Here is a 25,513-nt window from a genome sequence, read left to right as displayed (position 1 = left end):
GCTTGTGTAGGCAGCTGTCACACAAACCCACATAGTTTCTTTTGTTTATATATTGATTGTTTCACATGATTTAGTTTATTGCCTATTCGTGCCCTCCAAACATAAGATTTTTTGTATTAGTATCCTTCAGCCACAAAATTTGTAGCCCCCATTAATAAAAGGTATGCTTCTGTTTTTTAGCTGTCATGTTATGCAAAGTAATGTTCTTCATTGTAATTCAACTCTTTGTGACAATGACTGCAAAAACTGTTATGTGACTCCCACAAACGAAGAAAGGCAGCTCAGGGCTTTATAGGTCAACTAACGTGACACCAATGAAAGTGGATGCATTACATAAGGTAAATTTAGGCATTGCCACCTTGATTGAGAAGAAAACACTTTTTTTGTTGCTTTTCTATGAAATTACTCAACCTGCATCGGCAGCCTTAAACTACCCTTTTTCGCTTTTATATATATATATATATATATATATATATATATATATATATATATATATATATATATATATATATAAAGCATAAAGCTGCAAAACTAGTATATTTCAAAGGAAGGTTCTGACTAATTATTTGTTCATATTAGTGGTGTCTTGGAAGTAGATTTTTAATCTAAATAATTAGAAAACTCAGGCGATTTAAAGTTGGTGAATTTTGTAGTAAGTGCCTATTTTGTAGTCGAGCCACCAAGAAAAGGTCAAATTTGGATGTGGTGCAATTGGATGAAACCTATCCATTTATTATATGACAGCAGCAAGAGAGTAAATTTGGATCTGCTACGCCAAATGCATGCGATTGTGAGTTGCCTATATGCGCCTGTCGTCGTATCTTGGCTTACATCTTTTTATAACTTTTTTAATTTTATTATGAATTTACAAAATAGTCTAAATTACCTTTAAATTGATTTAAAAAGGTGAAAGCTTTAGACCTCTTATTGACCTGTATGGGTTTGTTCTGGAGCCGATATGGTCATGGGTATCGGATAGCGTTTAGAGCTTTAAGTGGTTGGGGCGCCAACGTTTTCAGTTTTGGAGAGTAATACCTATGGAAATCAAATCAACGGCACACTGTTGGCACACCAATCTGCTGGACCAGCTATGTTATCTTCCTCAAAAACTTAAAATTTAGAAAGTATATATTAAAATTAAAAATGAAACACTACCGACACAACCTCAGATTCAGCGAAATCAGTGAGAAATCTGCGTGCATGCCTTCAGTGGGAAAGGGCATCCTTTAGAAACTAGACTGTTTCCTATTAATCAAGCTTGAACCAATCTATCACTGATTGTCAGCTATGCGGGAGAGGCATGCCTGTTGCCGCTATTATGAAATTGTTCTTCATATTTCCTTGTCGCAAAATCCCTAAGACTCCAATTTCCAAAAGAGAAAACTCATTAATATTAATTCCTTGACTAAAACAGAATTCCCACCATGTAGACGTGACGTACGTGAAATTTCAGCTTAATCTAAAACCTATAACGTGTAAGTATAAATTTGAAGATGTATATCAATTCTAAAGTACACTGAAATGCACTTCGCGTTGACTGTGGCATGAAACATCACTAAACATGCATTACTATTATTATTATTGACCCATCCTAACAACTAACCAACTCTCTCACCGTTAAATGGCCAACATTTAACATACGATGAGGAAAACACCCCACAGAAACAAAAGACCAGTACTTTCAATAAGGCGAAAAGAAGTATTTCCAAGAGCTTATTAAGTATACAGAAGAACGCGTACAAACCCATCCATGCTCAACACCATCAGAAACGAAATTCTTTCACAAGCATCATTTTAATTGTCTGTGTTGCATATATGCTCCAACTCCAACCCTGTGTCGAAGTATAAACTGAAGAAAACAGAGACTCTCCTCTAGTTCTCCATGCACATCTTTACAAAATCACTCTTATTTCACGTGCACTGCTGTATATAAACACAACATACAAAAGCAAAAGAAGGAATCAAATGGAAAAACCGAGTCTGCAACAGGGTTTTTTACCATACATAGCAGAGTGAAGTCTGTTCTAGAAGTACCAAGCTTTTTCAGCAGAAACTGATACCATTGTAGGCTTAGTGACCAGATGCCATTTTCTACTACCGTGGCTTAGGTGCAGTTTCTGTTTCCACATATGTGGAAGAGTCCACTAAAAATTCTGATGGCGTCGATCCGTCTCCAGCAGTAGGAGTTCCAATTCCAAGTCGACGTTTCTCTTGATTTTTAGCTGCCGCCAGTTCAGTAACAATCTTTTGCATTGTAGGCCTCCTATCGCCGGACTCCTGCAAACTTGCAATAGCAAGTTCTATAACGCCCCATATGGAGTCGGCGTCATACTGTCCTCTAAGTCTAGGATCGATGATCCTATGAAAATCTCCATATTGTATAATTTTTTTTGCCCATTGCACAACGCTAGTTGGTATTCCATTTTCAGAGAAGAAAGCAGGACGACCAGTTATGAGCTCAAAAAGAACTACACCGAAACTGTAAACATCACTCTTTGTTGTTAGTTTTCCCGTGCGGTAATACCTGCAAACAGTAAACACTAGATCATTGACATGCACCTTTCTTTTCTAGCTTTGAGAGGAACAAGAAAATGCACGGATATAAATTGAAATGAGTTCTACCGTTCTGTAGTCAATGATGAGAGGACTGAACGCACATAAGTAAATATCAGACATGCATGCCATCTGTATAATGTATGTATATATACGCACACACACACACACATAGATGTATGGGATGTCTTTAATCTTTTACATGTGAAATGCTTCACATGCGCTCAAGCAAAAGGAAGATGAAGAAGGGTTTGAGCCATCCTGAATTAGGGAGGCAAATTTCAGTGTTCAATAACTAGTCTTTGGAAGCAACTTTTGTTGTTGAATGGTCATTAGTCATACCGTTAATGCGAGTCTTGTCATAAGAAAGAAAGGGGGAAGAGTTACTGCTTCCTTCGTTTAATGACGTGAAAATGTCTTGGAAGGTGTTGGTTGCTTGGGAACAATTGATGCTTTTCAAAGTTCTGTACAGATCCTATCGTAGTTCTGTTAATTTTGTATGTAGGTTGGGCAATGGCATTCCTACAGCCAGGATATTTATCTATCCACATGAAGGCTGCGGAAAGATAAGCAACCTGATGGCAGCCATTTCTATTGCTGTCAGTTTTACTGTCTTTTCCGTATTCTTCAGTAACGGGTTTATGTTCAGCTTGCCCACCGAAGGAAGACACCAAAGGAAGAAAATAAAGAAATGAAATCTGAAACCAGTCGGTTATAAAATGAATATCTTTTGTGTGTTGCACTTTCACGTACTCTGGGTCTATGTATCCTGTTGTACCCACAACAAGAGTCGATACAGGTTCATTTTCAGCATAAATGGCTCTAGACAATCCAAAATCTGCCAGCCTTGCTTCCATGTTTCCATCCAAAAGAATATTGCTTGTTTTCACATCCCTGTGAATTATTGGCGGGTTGCAACCAGCATGCAAATAATCAAGACCTGCAAAATAAATGTTGAATTGACAGTTGATAAATTCAAAAAACTAGAGCAGTGTTTCGGATGCACACCTGTAGCAACACTTATTGCCATTTGGAGTCGCTTATCCCAAGTTAAGAACATAGATTTGTTATCCGTCTTATCTGCAGTAAGAAGGATAAATTTGATTATTATGCAATTTAGAGCAATTAGGCTTCTTCTTCTCCAATCTGAACAGTGCCAATGCAATAACCTCGAATACACATGCATTTTCAAGAGCAGTTGATCTAGCTTCAGAAGAAGGTATCTTTGGACTCATTCGGCTGAGCCCCATTGCTCACTAGTAGCGAAGGACAACGATCAGCAAGCTGGACTTGCAGTTTATGTATTAATGGAAGAAAATGCAGAGGCTCCTTGTGTATTGCAACAATGAGCATAACACACCCTCACACACAGGGCAATGACCCAGCACAGAATGGCTCATTCTGTTGGAACCTATTCCAGTCCATTCCTAAAAAGCTAAAAGTGTAACAAAAACTGGTAAGGAGAACAGGTATATATCGCCAGCAAACTTTTTCAGAGAAAATTTTTTAAGCCATTGCGAAACTTTGAGTGTTCCACACATCACACATACAAAGTTTTCATTTTGGTACATTTGCAACAGTCATGGATTTCACTGAGCACCTCAAAATTGTAATGAAAGGCTAGGTTTTTATTTACTTTACATTCATGATGCACCACATGGAGAAATTTAGTGTTGCCTACCATTGAAGAGAAAAAAGCATCAAAATAGCAAATTCCTAACAACTGCGTGATGAACGCTCATACCTGACAATAGCTCCCTCAGGTTTCCTCCAGCCATATATTCATATACGAGCATCATATGCACCCCTTCCTCACAGAATCCACAGAAGGACACCAAACTTCTATGATGAACTTGTGTCAATGCAGCAATCTGCAAGGATGAAAAAACATGAACAGACGCAGTACGGATGACGAATTCGCTTTTCTGTTTTCTAACTTTCCTTTTCTTTTAAACTAGTATTTTACAGGACACAAACCTCTGCAGAAAATTCCCTGCTTTTTAACGCCTCTGTTCTTGTAACTTTCTTGACTGCCACTTGACGGCCATGGCTCAGTTGTCCAAGATAAACACTTCCACACCCTCCTTTACCTATCTCAGTTTGAAAGTTATTGGTGATCCGCACAATGTCACTGTAGCTGAACCTGTTCTCGTGTCCTGGAACTGGAGGAGGTGGCGCAACTGGAACTGTTGGTACTGGTGCTGGAGGAGGCGCATTCGGAACTTCTGGTACTGGTATTGGCGAAGGTGGCACAACCGGAACTGTTCTCAAATAGAGATCGTTCAATGCCGACAAAAAGGAATTGAGTGCATTCTACGTAGTTGTGCATATGGACATCATACCTACTGGTGTTGGACGTGGCTCCGGTATATGAGTGTGTCGATGCCTTCTCTTGAAAAGGACAATACAGATGATCGCTATAATTATGAGGACGACGGCTATAGGAACACAAATGGCGATCACCAACTTGACTGGGTCAGGAGCAGGGACAGGGACAGGGTCATGACAATCCAGGCGAATGTTTTTCAACCTATACAAGTGTCTTTTTTAATCAATCTGGATTAAATTTTAGAAAACTAAAGAGCTAAAGTCAATATTCTTAAACCAGACCTTACTGAAAGTGATCCGTCATCCATTCTTGCTTTGAGGGCACTTGGGATCGGTCCACATAAATCATTATCGGACAGGTCTCTAAAATTACCGACCCACGATCAATTTTCTTCAAACCGAAGGAAAAACAAGGAAAGTGAAAGCCCACAATACCACAATAAGCATACTCACAGCGTCCGCAGACTTTTCATCGTTCCAAGGAATTCTGGTATTGGACCATTCAAGTGATTCCCTGACAAGTTCCTGTGTGCAGAGACCAGAAAGGCCTGCGCAGTCAGAAAACCTGATCGATCACAGGATGGATTTATTATGATGCACAGGCACACTTACAGTGACTGAATAGATTTCAACATTTCAAATTCAGTAGATATTGAGCCCTGTAATTCACTGTTGGAAAGGTCCCTGCACAGTAATTTTACGCAATTAGAACCATGAATAATTTATTAGTTTAGGAGACTTTTAAGGCATTGAACTTACAAGCCAGTGATTGTTGGAGACATCGGATTCCCATAGCTGCAATTCACGCCTTCCCATGGATACAGCTTGGGCAGACAAGGATCAGAGGCCCAGTTTTTCTTGATTTGGTAGTAATCTCTTATTCCCGTAATGGCATCAACTGCAATCGTATAAAATTCCTAAGTTAGAAGGTGAGTTTGTTAAGACGAATACTTATACCCTCTTACTTGTCATATGTTTTGTGGATTCTTTCTTGGTCTATGCACACTTAGTTCTGCACAGAGACTCACTGTAATCTAGCTTCGCTCTTAAACATAATTGTCTTACACGAAATAAATGTGGTCCAGTTCTTGGAAGACATTCATAGAACACTGCATTCCAAAGCCAATGCAGTGTTCCTGTTTCCAAATCAGTAAGATACTCGTAACTGTTAACCAAATCAGTAAGATACTCACCGTCTTGGCCATACGTTGCCCCACCCGCGGGTTCGTACACCTTGTACACTTCAAATGCATTGATGATGGGGACACTCGTAAGATTTGCACCGCTGATATTGATCAAATAATCTTCAAACTTTAGATTAGTTGAGTAAACATAGTATGACTGCATGTAAGGAACTTCAAAAGGAAAGGGTGGTTGTTGTCCGTTTATAATTACGGTCAGGTTATCTTGTCGGTTTATCCCCGCAAAATAAAAGACGAAAACGTATTCTTCTCCCTCTGCTTCTTGTTTCCAACGGATATTTATACCGCTCCTCGAGTATTCGGCAGTTTGGAGGACCATGGATGGTACCCGGAACAAGCCAGTGCTCTCTATTCTAGTAGTGGTGTTGACGGGAAGTCCATACCCTCCGTAATCTGAAGTCCATGTGCGATCGGCCGTGTCTTCTTTAAACCTGCATGAACAATTAAAATCACACCAACAATCTCCATTAACTGTTCATCTAACCCGACACGAAAAGGCTGACCTCGAACAACTGAAGCGTTCATGCTACTTCTCCCAAACATCAGCTGTGAGAAGGGCAGTTCATTTCATTGCCTGTGCAAATAACAGTCGCATTTTCGGCATCCAAAATGGTAGTTGTTCTCTGTAATGATGTTAAATATTTAGTAGTAAAATGTGTTCAAAAGTTTTTTGACATCGTAATTCAGTAGGGTACACGTATTCAATGAGCCAGACCAGTTTCCAAAGAGGTTATTTGAACACATTTGGATGCTTTTTAAACCATAACTGATTCAAACCGCTAAAGTTACTTCATTTAATATTTTAAACTCAGTTTTCATTTTGTTCTTGGAGTAATTGTTGGTTAACATATCATTATTTTATTTATATCACTTGTTATTTAATTGTTGCTTTCATTTTGATTATTTTGTTTTATTTTATATATACATATATATATATATACTGCTGTACTCCATACCACATTTTCCTAAGGTTGTTATGTATGTACTCATATCTCTTACTCGTCTCCAAATCTTACCTATACCCATGTAACTTAAGTTTTTCGTGAATGCTAGAAATTTAGCCTTCTTATTTTTAGAAAAGATTAACCACTTCGGAGTATAGAAGATTTAACCCTTCAAGGGTGCACAAAATTTTTGTGCGCCAATATGATATTGATGAAAAATGCTTTTCATTAATTAAAAAAAAGAGAATTTTTTGTAGGGACAAAAAAGAAAACCAAAAAAAGTATGATTTTAGGATTCAATAAAGCTCAGATCGAATGATTGTGTTAATCCATATACACAAATTGTTATGACCAAAATACTCATGTGAGCTTCAAAGAAGCATTTTCGTTTTTTTGTTCTGCTCATGTCGTTATCTCATATCTCTCTCGTTGTCTCATACCCATTGCTTCATACCCCTGTCATTACCTTATATTGTTATATCATACCTATTATCTCATACCGTTGTTGTTGTTATCTAGTACATCTATCATTGTCTCATACCCATAACATTGACAATAATGACCAAGGGTGGAATGACATACCTCTATCATATCGCATATCTTTGCCATTGTCTCATACCACTCCATGTCATTATTTAAAATGCTATAGGTTTGAGATAGATATCGGGAAGTGTGTAGATAATGACATGGGTATGAAAAAATGATATTATTCTCAATGTTCTTTGTGAATGTGCAATATTAAAAGATTAAAGTAAATATGCATATTGGAAGTAGGATCTACCCGCCGTTTAAGGGTCGCATACTGAACTTATTTTCCATGGAAAATGGTTGCTTCTCTCATATCAATGAAGGTAACCGCTCTATGGATCCCAAGAGATTCCACTAGGGCAAGGCAGCTTGTGGCAAACATTCTAACGTGAAGGGGGTACAATGAGGTTTAAGTTCACGATCGTATGCCAAGTTGCCAAGGTTATGCTTATATGAGAAACCACAACGATGGGAACTGAACATAGGGCCACTCAAGTCTGCTCCCGTCACTTGTGCTAACTGCTAACCCGTTGGATTCACCCAATTAAGTCTTGTCAAAATAAACATAATTAGTTTTTAAGTGTGTAAAAATGACGAATCACCAAACATAATTGGACTAAGCAGCAACAAGCATTTCGGCGACATTTTCCACAGTTCTCCCAAACTGTCTGCAAGAAAAAATTTCCGTCGCTTCTCTGGACCTACATGCATGCTAATCCAGAGCACAGCCCGGTGGCGATTTGACACTATGACTGAGTTAAAGCAGATGAAAATGGTTGAGCAGAAAGACAACAAACCTGGATGGTCCATTTGAACCAGCATTAATCCTCATGTAGGTTTTGAGCCAACTAGGCCATTGAGTATTATTATAGATGTCATCAGCAGGACGAAGCTCCAGGCCGGAGATGAAAGGATTGACTCCGGCAGTTTTCACGAGGCACACGCTTATGTTCGACGACTGTGCCGCGGCGATAATCTCAGTCCACAGAATGTGACTTGCGTTATCCAGCTTCACCGTGTCCCACGGTTCGGCTCCCAGGTAGAGGTCGAAGGTGGGCAGCAGGTTCTGGCCGTCGTAGTTGCCATACATGAAAGAAGCTCGAATCAGGTACTTCTTCCCCTGAGTCACCGGTGTCAAGGTGTAGCAGTTCCTTCTGTAATTGGGGAAGGACCTTAACGTATGGTACATTACTGGACTGCTTGCGAATTGAGTGGCCACTTCTTTTATTTCCCCGGACGCGATGTAGGCTTGATCTGAAGTGTAAGTGTAGCCTATTTCATCAAGGGAAGTCGATCCTTCTGGAAGCCCGCAGTTCAAACTTATATATCCTGTAAAGATTCACAGGCGTAAGTCCCAAGAAGATGATTCAAGAAATTCCTGATTTAGATATCAATAAAACCATTCCGGATAGCCTACTTCTAGCATTACTTTTCTTTATATATCAAGACTATAAGACGTCTCCTCTCCTCCCAAAATGTAGTTAAGACTTAAGAGTTCTTTGCCGTCAATCAATTGCTATGTTTAACTTCTTTCTTTTGTCTGAAGAAGTTGAAACGTTCTGGGGTGAAGATTACACAAAGACAAACTGTGCCATATCTATGTGTTTATACTTTGTATACAAAAGATTTGTCTCATAATCAAACAACACGTTGGCGTTTTATTGCCTTATTGACCAAGTTAAAACCTTCAAACTGAAGAAAGCCAAAAGGGGACGCAGAGTGAGGATCAGATGGCATCACGGAAGCTCTTCATCTGAATAGTCATGTTACCTTCATAAACACACTTTGGCCATGCATCTTATGGAGCAGGATGCCAATATTGACAGCATGACCGGAAAGAGCTTACTGCATTGCGTAAAGCCATATCTGCAGGCTCCGGTACCTGGAGATCTCTTTCCTGAATGAACTTTATTTAGTTAACAACTCACGAACCAAACACTTGGGTAATGATTCTCTCAGAATCTGAAAGGATCAACGTTTAGCAGTCTATTAAAAGAATTTCATAGTAAACGTAACTAATTGCGCAATTACTTGATCTGATTCCGATGAGGCGAATAAGTTTCTTCGCTGTTATGCTTTTTGCTGTATCCATGAATACCACAGATATACGTAAAATCAATCCCTCAGCGGCTTCTATCTTAATATCACAGTTATACGTAATGAAACTACATATTCTGAGAAAAAGAAAGCCTTATCTGCATGCTATGTGATTCCATTATCTATGTCATGCCCATGACACCTATCTGAGAAAAGATTTACTTTACCGTTCTGAGAATGGACGAACACAACGACGTTCCAGATAAATAGAAGGAAGATGAAACGCCATTCGTTCATGCTTGGCTATTGTTTGTTTCAGAACCTTCGAAGGAGCCAAAGCAGAATGTGCAAAATAGAGGCAAAAGGACCACGGACACAATTTAAGGGAAGATGGAAGTTATCCCCCACAGGACAACTGGTTGTACAGTCCGAAGACCTACGTGACGAGATCTAATTAAATAGGAAATGTTAGTTTAAGCTCTGCCATAATCAGCTTCAACCATGTCATATGTAGATTCTTTAGTACCTATACAGCTCAGTTATGAAATTCTTCGAAATGGAGCCTCAACTTTTCAGTGTTCATCAAGAAAAATCAATTCAAACATTTGACTATATTCATAGGGGTTCAGCATCTGCCTTTCGGGCCAAACTCTTCGGTCTACCAAACTCGACTTAATAAGATTTGAACCAGTTTTTTTTTTTAAAAAAAAAATCAAATTTATACAGATTAGCATGAAATCCAACACATATGTATCCGGGTTGGATTTTCTGTCTAATCTCAGTCAAATATATATTGTAAGCGAATTTGGAATCACTTGTAAAGTAACTCCATACTGCTTTTGATTTTTAGACTTCAATCTATAACACCCTAGAAGTTTAGTCTCGTATCGAAGATTATGAGGGATCTTCAATGATGATTGTCCTGGTTCCTAATTTTTTTAGGATCGAAACCGAAACTGTTAGGGGGCGGGTTGGCATCCGTCGAACCAAGGGCCCGAACCCGGGAGTGGGTTGGGTTGTTATAGTGGTATTAGAGCTAGTTTCAAAACTCGGACTTGGGGTTCCACACGCACGGACGCGTGTACCTTGGGTCGTTTGGCTAATGGAAATGTTTAATAACGTTTCATTTACCTGTTCCAGAATTTAGAGTAGAAAGAGTATGCAACCGTGGCTAGCCACACCACCCCTAGAGTACCACTTACTTTTGTTTCTTACAAACTTATTATATTAGATTACTTCAATTCTACAAAGATCAGCTGACTTTCATAGCTAGCTCTGAGCTTGTGTAGGCAGCTGTCACACAAACCCACATAATTTCTTTTGTTTATATATTGATTGTTCCACATGATTTAGTTTATTGCCTATTCGTGCCCTCGAAACCTAAGATATTTTGTATTAGTCAGCCACAAAAATTGTAGCCCCCATTAATGAAAGGTATGCTTCTGTTTTTTAGCTGTCATGTTATGCAAAGTAATACTCTTCATTACACTTCAACTCTTTGTGACAATGACTGCAAAAACTGTTACGTGACTCCCACAAACGAAGAAAGGCAGCTCAGGGCTTTATAGGTCAACTAGTATGTTTCAATGGATGGTTCTGGCTAATTATTTGTTCATATTAGTGGTGTCTTGGAAGTATATTTTTAATCTAAATAATTAGAAAACTCAGGCGATTCAAAGTTGATGAATCTTGTAATAAGTGCCTATTTTGTAGTCGAGCCACAAAAAAAAGGTCAAATTTGGATGTGGTGAAATTGGATGAAACCTATCCATTTATTATATGACAGCAGCAAGAGAGTAAATTTGGATCTGCTACGCCAAATGCATGCGATTGTGAGTTGCCAATTTTCGCTTGTCGTCGTATCTATAACTTTTTAAATTTTATTATGAATTTACAAAATAATCTAAACTACTTTTAAATTGATTTAAAAAGATGAAAACTTTAAACCTCTTATTGTCCCTGTATGGGTCTGTTCGGAAGCCAATATGGTCATGCGTATCGGATAACGTCGGGTGGAGCGGATTCTTCATTCTCTCTTTTTTTTTTTTTTTTCTTATTATCTTTTTTCCTTAAAGAAGATTTGAAGTTTCGGACTTCCCAACTTAACCCCTTCTTTTTAGGGTTTAGGGCTTTAAGTGGTTGCGGTGCCAATTTTTTCAGTTCTGGAGAGTAATACCTGTGGAAATCAAACCAACTGCACACTGTTTGCACACCAAATTAAAAACTCAAAATTTAGAAAGTAAATATTGGAATGAAAAATGGAAGACTACAAGGCTTTGAATCCTTCCGGTGTTGGAATTTTTTTTTTTATTAGTTGCTGTTAAGAGGTTTGATGATGGGACACAGTACCCTCAATTAAGAATCATAACATAGCTTTAATATGTCATAAATTACATATATTTATTAGTTGTCCGCCGCAGGCAACGAATGCCAACGATGGCCAGCTGACACTGAGGGGTATGACGCTTCAATTTATTCACTTGTGGGCTCGTATGTGCTATTTTTAATTTGTACATTTCAGACCATAATCGTGATCAATAATATTGGGCTGTGCTTAATTGTTATTTATGAAGGTATAGATAATTTTATGTGTGGATATTTAATATAATCTTCAAGATGAATTCAAGTGTGCATTTACATATTTGTGTTTTGAAAAACCTGCTCAACATGATGATAAAACCCGGAAGAAAAGAGAGAGAGAGAGAGACAGAGAGAAAAAGACAATAAATTTTTTTGGAGTGGTTCGCTGTTGGCCTACGTCCACTTTCCTCTCTTGATCATTAATTATTTTTTTCTTTCTTGTTTTTTATAGGTTCCCACTATATATTTTAAATTTGGAGATAAGGCTGGATGCCCTCAGATCCACAATGCTTAAAAGCAAGGAAATCATTTGTGTTAGTCTTAAGACGTTGGTAGTTCCAACGCAATCCCTTTTTGTATTGGCATCTCTGTAAAGGCATTCTTGTCTTGCATTGTAATCGTGTTTCAACGTCTATAAGAATTACTTTATTTGCTCTAACGTCTTGTTCTTCCTTCTCAATATTGTGCGTCGTGGTGTCAACCTTTTCTTTGATAGCCTCCCTCAAGCTCATTGTACAGGCTTGGACATTGAGCTTGCTAATAAAGTATTGATGTTTTTTAGTCGATAGAGGTTTATTAAAATATCCGCCACTTGATCATCAGTTGACATATATGAATTTGTAACTCTTTCTTAGCAATCTTATCTTGTATGAAAAATGTACATCGATTTCAATATGTTTGCTTCGATAGGATGAGAAGCAACATGTGTTGAACCTACGTTATCACACCATAGAGTTGGAGTTTGATTACCTAATTCTCTTAGTAATGCTACCTATAGTTGCAATTGCTAGAGTTATGTATTCTACTTTAGTACTAGATCTGGATACAGTATTTGATTTCTTTGAACTCCATGAAATAAGGTTCGAGCCTTAATAATCGCATACCCGCTTGTGGACCTTTGATCATTTGGACATCCAGCCCAGTCAACATCAGAGAAAATGTTGAGCGAACTATGGATATCCTTTTTAAGTTTTGACGTAATCAATTGTTCCTTTTAAATACTGAGTGATGCGTTTCACTAATGCCCAATGTTCTTCGTGAGTTCCTGCATAAACTGGCACACAAAGTTAATAGAAAATGCTATGCTTTGTCTAATCATTGTGACATAATGGAGGGCTCCCTCAATACTTCTATATAGTGTAGCATCATCAAATTGTGTTCATGCTTTGGTTAAACTAGGTAAGGTGGCCATAGGAGTTGAATTTGCAGCGGCTAAATACTCTAATCAACTTTGTCCCACTTTAAATTAAAATTCTTCAGATCCTTTAGGAGAAAAAAAAATGGATTGGACAATTTGCAAGAAGCAAGGTAAGGTAGCACTGAAAAAATATCATGCAAGACTAGCTATATGTGAATTAAACATGGCCAAATTTCCGGTCCACCTTTTGCCCATAATTTCAAACAACGAGACCACATTTTGTAATTTTCTTAAAATGCCACACTTTTCATGAAAACCATCAAGAAGGAACATGGAGTGAATCTTCATTAATTTGAAAAATGAAAACATTTGCTGCATTTTCTTTCCAATATTATCTTCTTTCACTAGGTTACCATGTTCTTATAGTTTTCTAGCTAACACTTTTTACGTTAACAAACATTTACCAGGACCCCATTTGATTGCATCATTAAGAAAATCATAAAAAGTGGTATCCTTTTTAGACTTATAGGTAAAGATGGGGCCAAAAACAGGAATCTCCAGAAGGGAGGACTCCATGAATATATCAAAAAGAAAATTAAGGGCAAACTCATTGAGAAGTACTTTCTTATTACACAAGAAGTCTTTTCAAGTCGCTCATTCTTTTGAGGGTGCAAGGCTCACCTTAAATTCATCGTTCTAGTAAAAAGTAGACTTTCGGCGAACTTAAGTTCTAATATCGGTCAAATATATGAATTTTTTATCGCAAGGTCTTACTTGACAAGCATAATTAGAAATATTACAAGGATTACGAAACCATGTTGCCAAGGATAATTTCTGGAAATTCCTGATATACAAGACATCAGTTCACCATGAATCTAAGACTTGAGGTAATTATCAAAGATTCTCAGAGAAAACCTAAGGGGCGTTGATTAATTCAGGTCTTATATAATTCGAAAGTCTAATCTATTTGGTTCCTCACTGTCTTTGTAATTGATGGCATGATCTTGTCATCCTTTCTGATAATATATTTTCCACTAATTTCGTCAACTAATTCTTTTGGGTTCCATCTTAATTAGGTTCATTATCTGACAAGATATTGTCCCTGAAATTGATGGATCTCTAGTCAAAAGCCAAGGGCGAGGGGAAGTACATGAGACATTTAGGTTCAAACTTGCATTTACTTTTTAAACAATTATCGTATCTCCAATATTTATACGATTTCAAAGGTGGATTAGGTTATGTGTTTACAAGTTCGATTTGGATAAAGATGTGAACTTAAAAATCGAACTCAGATCGAATTTGGATTTCAAACTGAAATTTGGATCCAGATATGGTATAGGCCTTCTACATTCACATTCCCATCTAAATTTAAATATAAATATCGGAACATCTATCAACCGTTGACATTCCTCGTTTCAGCTTCTGTAATCGGCCGATGACCGGGTCAGTGCATTGACTCGATGAATTTTAAAACAACATGAATTAGGTGAGTTAGGACGAGTTAGGAGCAAGCCGAGCCAACCTCGACTCATGGCCAAGTTTTCTAGCGATCCGAGTTGACTCCGGCGATTCCTAAGCCAACTAGGTAAGTCAGCCAACTATGATGTGGGGTACACTTAGAGGTCTATGAAAAACTTATACAGCTATAAGATTAATTGAAGCTATTGATCCTTCTCCCTCTCTCTCTCTCTCTCTCTCTCTCTCTATATATATATATATATATATATATATATATATATATATATATATATATATATGGTCAAACAACGTCAGTAACAGCTTCTGATAGCCTCTGCCAAGTTCCCTTCATTGTGGTTTTCGAGCGCGCGGAAGGGAAATGGAGGAGGGGAGAATGAGAGTCGCCGTTCAGAAAACATGGAGCAACTTCCATCTTTTGGCGGTACTCTACCTAGTAATATTTTTGGTGGCTTCTTCAACAGTGAATGCAAAGCCAGGTAAGTACTGCTACATCAATTCTTTCCTTTCTTCTCCGCCTCTTCAACTTAATTGTGGATCAAAGCCAACGTGTGCCGTCTTCTCCACCGGCGGCAGCATCCGAGCATTCTTCTGATTGGTCAGCCAGCCCCGAGCATTCACGTCGGTCCCAATAACTTACATGTCGCAGATTGCACTTCTACCAGGAACTTTTTCGCGCCAGAGCTGCGAACACCAATATAATTGCTAAATTCTCAACTATACTTCGAAGTTCAAGGTTATAGGTTTCCTTCTTTTTTCCAACCCCAGAATTTAGCCACATAAATGAGATTACTTTGACCAAGTACCAAGATAATTTGATACTTGGAATTAAGTTTTGCTTAGATGGTCAAATAAAATTTATAATGATCAAGAAAAAGTTTATTGATCTAAACTTTAACTTTATGTAAAACTGGTGCTGTACGTATATCTCTTTTCTCCACATTCTACTAAATAGATTCTTGAATATGATTTAGGTTTAAGGACATGATCATTATATTTCTGTAGTTTGTCATTAGTTTGATTCTCATGGGTGTTAGGCCAGTAGGAGCAATATATCTCTGTCATATTATGACAATTTGAAGACTGTTACGGATACCTGATCTTGCGTTGGGGGAGAGGGAGGACGTGAAGGCCAACATGGTGAATGATGGTATAGAAAAACTAAGCTTCTTCTTGCGATCCGCGTTGTCATCGAAACCAAAATCAACCTCTGGTTATGTCTTGGATTACGTGCCTTCATATCTCTCCAAGATCCAATATTGTCTTCAAAATGATAGTAACTCATCAAGGCCAGACCTTGCAATTTCATTTTTATAATCAACATATGTAACTGCACTGCACTGCACGTAAGAGAAGGCTTGACTGCACTATCATTCAAACAGATGAACGGGCTGCAGGTACATACTAATTTTACTTGACTGACTTTATATATATATATATATATATATATATATATATATACATACACATGTCATGAGCTGGCATTTCAATACCCATATATATATATAAATATTCATGTCATGAGCTGGCATCTCGATACCCATGTATACACTGCTGCAACTTGTTATCACTGAACGTGAGTCACATAACTTAAGATTTAAAAAAACTGTTCTAAGAGATGCAATTCATCTTCTTTGACCTTTTTAATTGGTAAAACTACACTTTATCTATCTCTTTTCCGAAGAAATTGTTTTTTTCATGCTACACTTCCTAGTGATATTCTAATTGAACATCCCATGAGATTCTTTAAAGCATTGTAGATGCTCAGGTCCATCCCTGAAGTCAGTGGGCAAATTTTACAACCTTCCACATGGTTCTGTGGGAGGCTTTTTCATCTTTTTCGGAAGGTGATTTTGTTTATCATCTTTGTATCTTTTCGTTGTAAGGAGGACTTGTCAATTGCGGGTAAGAATTTTAATCATTTTGGCACCTGAGCAAGAAGTAGCATTAGATTTGCTTTGATCAATTTTGACTTGCTTATAAGCTTTTTAGAGGCAATATAACCTTTCCTTTTTCCTTAAATTTACAAATCCTAATTAATTCAGTAAACTGAAATAGAAAAAACTTGCTAGGTTTTGTTGTGTAAATTAATAAAGTCATGATAGGCCTGGGCATCGGGCCGGCCCGACACTGAAAATTGAGTCTGGGACTGGCCCGATAGCCGACATCCGAGCTCGGGCTCGGTCCGATTAAAATAAAAAATATTTTTTAAGTATAAAATAAAAAAATTTCAAATATAAAATATATTTTTAATAATAATGTATATGTCATTATTAAATAAAAATAATATAAAAAAGTAAATAGGGCCGATCGGGGCCTGTCCGAGGGCTGGCGCGAATTGATTTTTTTGAGCCCGGGCTCAATTGGGACAGGTACCCGATATCCGTCAAGTACCCGAGCGAGATGCCCAAACAGCCCAAACAGTGATAAAGTGAAATTTCAATCATATAAAAAACAAAAGTATTAGAAAACGTTAAACATATAAAAGGGTCGATAATCATATGACATTGGCCATCTCAAAACAAAATCATGCTGCCAAAATTTTAATTTTACAATATAATCTTCTACAAAATTGTTATCCCCTCTTATGGATATAAAAAAAGTAAACCTTAGAAATAGCAAAAAAAAAAAAAACACAGGAGGCTATTTTCGTTGTTTAACACTTTAACATTTATAAAATTATAAAAACACAAAAGAAATTCTTCGTACTTTAAAATATATGACTCATCCACTATATAAAAAATTCATGATAGTTATATCAAGAAATTTTATCACAGTAAATGCTTCCCTTGATGTTCATAACCACCTCTAAGCACATCTGTGAACTAATTAATATGACAGGATTCATAAATTTAAACTGTGGGCTTCCCAACGATTCCACGACCACCGATGAATTAGGCTATGTCTACACTTCGGATGACCAGTACATCGATTCTGGTGAAATCAAAAGCGTTGCTAGCCAGTTCATAAGCAATCCAACAATGTACCAGACGTTAAGGTCCTTCCCCAGTTACGGGAGGAACTGTTACGACTTGAAGCCATTGATACAGGGGAAGAGATATCTGTTTCGTGCTTCTTTCATGTATGGCAACTACGATGGGCAGAACATTCTGCCAATCTTCGATATTTACTTGGGAGTTGATCCCTGGTACACGGTGAAGATAGACAATGCAAGCCACATTCTATGGACTGAGATCATCGTCACAGCAAACACCTCTGTAAACGTATGTCTGGTGAGAACTGGCGGTGGCATCCCCTTCATCTCTGTTTTGGAGGTTCGGCCTCTCCCTGATGAAATTTATAATGGAACGAGCTGGTTAATAACGCAAATGCGAACCAATACGGGTTCGATGGGGCCATCCAGGTTCGTATTCTCTTACTATATCTCCGCTTGTTTCTACACTTTTGTCTCCATTTGTTTTCTGTTGGAAACGTTCATTTCTGGGTCGAAGAAGCTTCATAAAACTTGGTAGAAACTGCATTTTGTGCCGGAATCTAGATGTTTGCATGATTTTTTATTATTGAAAATTTTAAAGTTTGCGAGTCTTCATGCATTCCTTGAATCCTATATATAGGAAATCCATGGACCATTTGGACTACAGAGTGAAGGAAGCCATGAACCGCATGAACAATTATTCAATAGACAATATCTCCAAGGTGGGAGATGAAAGAAGGTGGAAGTAGTCAAATTGGTAACATGCCCAACTAATGGGATTGTCCTACTTCTATCCTTAGTTCAAGGCTCTCCCATCTCTAGCTAAATATGGCTGTGGAGGAGAGAATGAATTGTGTACTACTTTTTTCTGGATACGGAATTATCTTACTCAGTTAGAGCGTGTCGGTTGGTAGTCTTGCTGCATATAAAATTTTCACCCCATGTCATCTCGAGTTTCGGCATTCATGACGTTTGCCATTTTTCAGAAATTTTGTCCATATGGACGGATTTTTGTCTGAAAGAACAATAGGTGAATACATCATATGACTCTTTCAATTATTAAGTTGGATTCTGCAAGCCGAAAAAACTCGGAGCATCAAATCAAAATGTTTAGAATGTGTTGATCTAGGAATGAGTAATCGCATACAGAATCCTGATTCCTAGATCACTGGACAAGTAGTTCAAGGGGACTTCACTCGAGACTTTCAACGTACTCTTCTGGGAGGAGACCATTGTCACTCTAAAATCTCAACAGTGGTTTTTGTACTTCCGAAGAAAAGAAAAACAGCTGCTGAAGAAAGAGGTGCTCTTGTGCAAGTCGTGAGCGAGATGTCCTGAACATAATGGAACGCATAGTTACAGCAAAAGAAGAAAAAAAAAGCTTGGTGCATTTTAGTGGTTGCAGTAGTTGATGAGTACATCAGTCTCCACATGCCATAACCAAAATCTATTTCTTTTTCTGTTGCAGGTTCACAGATGACGCTTTCGATCGTATCTGGACACCTGAATATAATGGATATGGCACTCCCATTCGCAACACTTCAGTCTACTTGACCGGGAGACCAGATTTCCCGGTTCCCGCAGCTATCTTTCAAACTGCAGAATTCTCATCTACTCCTATAAGGTTCAGTTGGCCGGCAGATGATCAGGCAGATGGTTTCTTCATATTTTTGTATTTCTCAGGTCTGATACAGTACGGAAACTCGGAAGCAAGTAACATGACGGTAGATATTAGTGGCAAATTGATTTGTACGTTCAGTGTTGGATACATGAAGTCAATGACACTGTATGATGACCAGCCCCTACGCTATGACGCCTATTCAGTCTCCATATCTGCAACAAATGGTTCCACACGGCCTAGCATCAATGGGTTCGAGGTTTACAAGGCATACAAGGCTACTGGATATGCAACTTATAGTCAGGATAGTAAGCCCGGAAACTACTTTTTTAAGCTAAATTTTCACAATTTCATGTAGCAATGGTACTCAAACACATTAATATATAAATCTTGTCCTCAATGGCAGCTGATGCACTAGTGGCGATTAAAGACTCTTACCACTTGCAGAAGAATTGGGTGGGTGATCCCTGCCTTCCTCAGGGTTACTTCTGGGACGGACTCAATTGCAGCTTTAGCAACCCTGCAGCGCCAAGAGTTATTTCCTTGTGAGTAACACACTTATTAGATCTGTTGTGATATAACATCATAGGCTACATGTGTGTTATACAGATTGATATATAGCAGAGCTGATAGACTATTTGCGTATAGGGATCTTTCAAACAGTGGGCTAGAAGGACCCATAACAGATTATTTTGCCCAACTGACTGCAATCCAATCACTGTAAGTAATACCGTAATATTCCACACAATTTGAGACTTTTCTTGATTACAATATGTGATCTTGATGCAGAAATTTATCAGGAAATAACTTGAAGGGTCCTATACCAGACTCTTTAGGAAAAATAAAAAGTTTGACTTCATTGTGAGTGCTGCAATGACTTTGCCATCTTCATGAGCTCATTTGTCATAATTCCATGAGTGAACTCATTGAGCACTTTTGATCTCAGGGACTTGACCCACAACCACTTGTCTGGACCTGTTCCAAGCAGTTTAGTGGAGAGGCAAAAGAATGGACAGCTCGTGTTGAGGTGGGCATCGATTTCACTTGCATAGTCGTGTCAGCTACTAGATCAGCATTTGAGACTGACCTTTTGAACAACATGTGGGCGCAGGACTGACAATCTAGACACCCCAAAACCAAACCATATGTTACTCATCATACTACTAGTGGTAGCATCAGCTGTTATTCTGGCATTGGTAATTGCCCTGTACACGTATCTGAGAAGAAGAAATGCAGGTAAATGCCAATATCCCCACACCATGTATCTGGGATGCTGATTTTCAGGCCAAGCACACGCGCGCACACACATATACATATATAGAAAGAGATAAGGAGCAGAGGCCTTCCTAACAATCGCTTGCATACAAAGTCAAAAGAAGTAGAAAAGGGAAGAACAAGAATAGTCGCCTGTCCTATCATCCCTCCTACATAAATGAAACACTAAGGGGATCAAGAATATCTCCTTCTAAGACATTTGGGAAGAGACATTGTGTTCTGGGAACATATGTTCCTATAAAGGAAGACATGATCTAAGAATACTATGTTCTTACCAGTCTCCCTTTTCCTTCTATGTGTCTTCTTTCGTTGTTTTATAGCAGTGTCTACTCTCTGGCATATGGCATAGACCTCGTACTTATCCGAACAGAAAGCATGATTGGAAGATGTTGGCGATGCATCTACCAGATGTTGTGAACTTTGACTTGTGCAACTTCGAACGATTTTTGAGATGCCATTAATGGGTCCCTCTCGATTGTCGCACTCAGATTTGACATTTACATTTTAATATGAAACACCCATCGATGCTAAATAATATACGGGGAGATTGAGAAATAGTTATGAAAATAATGGAAGTCAAGAATGTGCGGTTGTCGATGATGATGGGTGGTATTCTGTGCTTCAATTTGAAGCTTATACTTGTCGATTAATTACCCCCATTGTCCACTAACCATGAAGAGACATATAAGCAGTGAAAAGACTGATTCTTTCGCTTCATCGCTCTGTTGCCTCATCAGTGAACAAACACATTGGTTAATCTTCCCATCTTCTGCCATCATCACCCAACTTCATCGTTTTTGCTGCTAAGATGGCAACCAAGGCCAAACCAGCCAATTGCTTCACAATATAGATCTAAGCTTCGGTGCATCGATATGCAATAGCGATTTTTTTTGCTTGAATCTATTCGTACCAGAAGCATAACTAACTTGGATTTACCTAAGTAATATATGAACCTAGATCAGTTTTGAGGCTTCTTTATCTACTAACGTGGACACCTTACTTTGTTTCCTTGAAGCATCTGTCCGTTCATGTGAAATATTGTAATTAACATCTTTCTACTAAGATTATTATTCTACAAACAATAAGCATTTGGAAATGGGTAATTTTGTATATAGGTTGGTTTAGTTGTAAACTTAGATCAAGAAACTCTGCAAGTAGTTCACATTTGGTATGACAACCTTAGCGATTCAATACCAATTAGCCATTATTTTCTTGATAGCCAATTAATCACGGGGCTGGAGTAATCTACTGACAAATCTGGCTTTATTCTTTGTAACTTTTTTGGGGCAAGCTCATTTCCAATTGCAAGTGAAGCAAGGGGATGTGCCACAGGGACCAGGTAAAGACACTTTGCTATACTGAATTATTAGAAATATTTTTGTGAGAAAACTGAAACCACTTTTTGCCCTTCAATGACACAATTCAGATGAACCATTGGTCTTCAAAGGGGATCATACCTTCACTTCTACTGAGCTTGCTGAAGCTACCGATAACTTTCAGCGAGTTATAGGCGGAGGAGGATCAGGATATGTTTACCATGGCCTCCTTAGAGGCAGTGAAGTTGCGGTGAAGAAACTAAACAATTTAACAAACCAATTAGCCAAACAATTTGCAGCAGAGGTGGCTAGATACCCAATGAGAACAAAAGAAAACAAAGTTTTTGTTATTTTGCTTACTTGCTTATCACTATGTCCAACGACTAAATGCCCTCATTGATTTGCAGATTACATCATTGATGCGAGTGCACCACAAAAACTTAGTTTCTTTCATTGGCTACTGCAGCGACAAAAATAACATGATCATTATTTATGAGTACATGGCTAAGGGAACTTTGCAAAAGTTGCTGTCAGGTAGGTATCTGAACCTTCATCTACTCTTGCAGGCAGAGTGCACATTTTTAAAAAATAAAGCTCTTTTTGTGTTGGTCATTCACAACTATGTTTTTTCACTTGTTTGCTTCCGCTCCTGCTACCAGAAAGACAGCTATTTCTAATTGATTGCAATGGAAGATTAACTAAGAAAAGTCTATAACTATATTGAGAGTAGAAACGGTCTTCGGATTTGTATGCGACGAGCTGAAGTACTTTGGCAAGGCTGATATGCATAATGAAATCCACACAAGTAGTTTAAATTTTAAAATAATCGATCAAGTTTTCATGAGTGACTTGTTATCTCAAATTGCAAAAATGTTTTTGTATAATATGTACTCGCTGGTTAGGAACCCTTGTTATACTTGCATATTGTTTACTTCAGCAGTTAGTAAATAATGTTTATATGGAGCAAACAGATCCATCAGTTGTGATTGACCTCAAAGTTTCAGTTTTAGGTAAAAGGAGCCTGCGGTGTGTATCCAATGGCCGTGTTAAACAAAAGCAGCAGAGTAGTTAGTTTGCACCACCAATACGGAGACATACACATATTTATATGTATATTCATGTTTATGCTCATGGCTTGATGAAAGCTAACCTAAGATGTTTTGCAGCCAAAGAAAACAATTTAGTAAACTTGACATGGAGGAAACGCCTCGAAATCGCATTAAGTGCTGCAACTGGTTCTCTTCCTCTCTCTCTCTCTCTCTCTCTCTCTCTCTCTCTTTCTCTCTCTCTCTCTCTCTCCATGTGGCTTGTTCAAGAATAATTCAAGCCTTTGGGACTGCAGGTTTGGAGTACTTGCATACAGGATGCTCACCCCCAATTATTCATAGAGATATCAAGACATCTAACATCCTTTTAAATGAAAACTTTGAAGCCAAGTTGGCAGATTTTGGACTATCCAAGGCTGAAAATCATGATGGGTTTAACTCCATGGTAACTGCAGTTGCTGGAACGCCTGGATATATAGACCCGGAGTAAGTGGAAATTGTACAACATTTGAACTTCCTGCAGTTGGCACCACCACTGGCTTTGTGCTTTCTTGCAGACACATTTCAGCGACAAGCATTTCGAGAAAGCAAAAAATCATTTTGTCTAGCAATACTTATCGAACATAATTTCCATAAGTACCACTCTGTTTGGAAGGACAAGTTCAACTGAATCAGACAATCATAAGCAAAATTTGTCTATTATTATCAGGAAAAGAAATATGACATAATAGTAGTTCTCAATGTTTCAACTGGAGCACTTTCACTTTCAACATGATTATTCATAATCCATTGAAGTTCTTTGAAATGGTTTCACTTGTTTTTAGGTACTCCATCACCTGCACGGCTACTGTGAAGAGTGACGTTTACAGTTTCGGCGTCGTTCTTTTGGAAATAATCTCAGGGCAAAGACCCATATTATTCTCTGCCGGGAAGCCCCTTCACATAGCTCAATGGGCAAAATCCCTGCTTTATACAGGAGATCTCTTGGGCATTGTTGATGGCAGAATCGAGGGGCGTTACAGTATCAAGTCAATAAGGAGAGTAGCAGATGTAGCCGTGAGATGCACTTCAGATAGAGGAGAAGATAGGCCCACGATGACATTCATTGTGCAAGAACTGAAAGAAGCTCTACAGATGGATCTCTCTGATTCAGTAGATGAAGGTTACACATTTGCATCAGGGTCAAGAACGGAGCAATCTGAAATTACCGATTTGTCATTTATAGATGCACCAACGGCTCCACCAGCCCGCTAGTTCGTCATCCGGATCCATTGCAGCGCGCGAGATGGCCAAACTCCAAGTAATTAAATTCATCTTTTGCGCGCCCTGCTTTTTCTCTATCTTTGCTTTTCTTTCCATGTGTCCCATTAATGGAACATGTACAAGCTGCTGCCTTCTGATTTCTGCTACTGCTCTGCATAACCTTTTCCTTCTCTTTTCCTTTGTTTGTGTCATCTCAAATTCACAACCTACATGTTCTTTCCGTTAAGCTTACAGGTGAACTTTGGCTTCCCCGAGAAGAAGCTTCTTGGTCTCTGTAACAGTTCATTTAACACTTTTTCTGCGTGTGATCCTTTACTGAGATGGTTCTGTCATTGGATATTGTTCTCGCGTGATTGGCCTCAGATAGATATTGGTGTTTCAGGTTTCAGTTTGGATACCATAAGATCAGCTCATACTATTATCAGTTTTCGCACCATGGCCATGAACGAATGACTATAGTTAAGTTGTGCAGCCTACCTATATTGGTCTCGCTCTCCCTACACCTGGCCATATTTGGATAGAAAATTATCAATCAAATTGATAGGCTGGGCATGACTTGACAGCGCTTGCTTGGCCCAGCCCACTCCATTATCGGGTCTGCCCACTCATCAACTTCATACCCGTTGAATAATCGGCTCAGTGTTCTCTTATTCAAAATTCTCAACGTTTAATTTTCTAAAATATGCAAAACATGTCAACCCACCAAGAGTTTGTATTCTTTAACAGAGAGTGTGTGTGTATGGGAGAGACAATGATTGAGAAAGGGAGACGGCTTCCGATGTCTCGCCGATGAAGATGGTACATATTTATACATATGTGTGTGTATGGGAGAGACAAAGAGCCGATAAAATGAAAATGCATAACAAAATTTAGAAGTTCGAGAGAGAGAGAGACAAAGAAAGACAAAGAGAGAATAGCTAGAGATGAAGTTTAAAAGGATGTATCAAGCTAAGTTTGGCCCCTGGTACCCAACTTGGTCTGGCCCAACCCAGCAGGCTTTTTTTACTGCTCCGAAATGTGGGTCAAATAGCCAGTTCATGCCTGTCTTATCATGGGCATGGGCCAGTCCCGATGCCTATCTTTAGTTTTCATTATACAAAATTTCATGTGACAGGATTTTCCTTTTTTTTTTATTTTCTTTTGTGTTTCTGGCACAAGATGTGAAATTTTCACTGGCTCCTTTCTTATTAAGGGGAGACCAAAGAGTAAAAAGGCATCAAGTGGAGTCATGGTATCCTGGAAGATCATTCAACTTTAGATGGAGAACGGACTAG

At 38.4% G+C, this 25,513-nt stretch overlaps 2 protein-coding genes across 2 annotated transcripts; one reads left to right on the top strand and one right to left on the bottom strand.

Annotated features, from left to right (window-relative positions):
• Positions 1-1,770: 1,770 nt before the first annotated feature.
• LOC116245775 (probable leucine-rich repeat receptor-like protein kinase At2g28990) lies at positions 1,771-9,881 on the bottom strand. The gene is made up of 13 exons (XM_031617331.2): positions 9,820-9,881; positions 9,587-9,720; positions 8,353-8,884; positions 5,947-6,514; positions 5,641-5,798; positions 5,494-5,565; positions 5,312-5,446; positions 4,896-5,083; positions 4,531-4,814; positions 4,298-4,424; positions 3,562-3,633; positions 3,307-3,493; positions 1,771-2,524 (listed from the first exon to the last, which is right to left on the bottom strand). Exons 1-13 carry the CDS (start codon positions 9,879-9,881, stop codon positions 2,095-2,097), a joined length of 2,949 nt encoding a protein of 982 aa, XP_031473191.1. The 3' UTR covers positions 1,771-2,094.
• Positions 9,882-15,147: 5,266 nt separating this feature from the next.
• On the top strand, positions 15,148-24,230 carry LOC116245771 (putative leucine-rich repeat receptor-like protein kinase At2g19210). The gene is made up of 12 exons (XM_031617322.1): positions 15,148-15,265; positions 17,628-18,150; positions 19,190-19,647; positions 19,746-19,884; positions 19,949-20,059; positions 20,129-20,200; positions 20,286-20,366; positions 20,451-20,575; positions 22,041-22,234; positions 22,338-22,464; positions 23,273-23,462; positions 23,801-24,230. The coding sequence occupies exons 1-12, from the start codon at positions 15,148-15,150 to the stop codon at positions 24,228-24,230; spliced, it is 2,568 nt and encodes an 855-aa protein (XP_031473182.1).
• The last annotated feature ends 1,283 nt before the right edge of the window (positions 24,231-25,513 follow it).

Source organism: Nymphaea colorata, chromosome 1, assembly GCF_008831285.2.
Source record: "Nymphaea colorata isolate Beijing-Zhang1983 chromosome 1, ASM883128v2, whole genome shotgun sequence".
In the NCBI taxonomy this organism is placed as follows: domain Eukaryota; kingdom Viridiplantae; phylum Streptophyta; class Magnoliopsida; order Nymphaeales; family Nymphaeaceae; genus Nymphaea; species Nymphaea colorata.
Note: the sequence above shows the minus strand (reverse complement) of the source record. Positions and strands in the feature narration are given on the sequence as shown.

Coding starts and splice junctions, on each gene's coding strand:
- LOC116245775 (XM_031617331.2), bottom strand. CDS start 9,881: ATGGCGTTTCATCTTCCTTCTATTTATCTGGAACGTCGTTGTGTTCGT. Junction 5,447..5,493: donor TTGAAATCTATTCAGTCACT/GTAAGTGTGCCT, acceptor GTGATCGATCAG/GTTTTCTGACTGCGCAGGCC. Junction 3,494..3,561: donor GGCAATAAGTGTTGCTACAG/GTGTGCATCCGA, acceptor TTTATTTTGCAG/GTCTTGATTATTTGCATGCT.
- LOC116245771 (XM_031617322.1), top strand. CDS start 15,148: ATGGAGGAGGGGAGAATGAGAGTCGCCGTTCAGAAAACATGGAGCAAC. Junction 15,266..17,627: donor AACAGTGAATGCAAAGCCAG/GTAAGTACTGCT, acceptor TTAATATGACAG/GATTCATAAATTTAAACTGT. Junction 20,060..20,128: donor CTGACTGCAATCCAATCACT/GTAAGTAATACC, acceptor ATCTTGATGCAG/AAATTTATCAGGAAATAACT.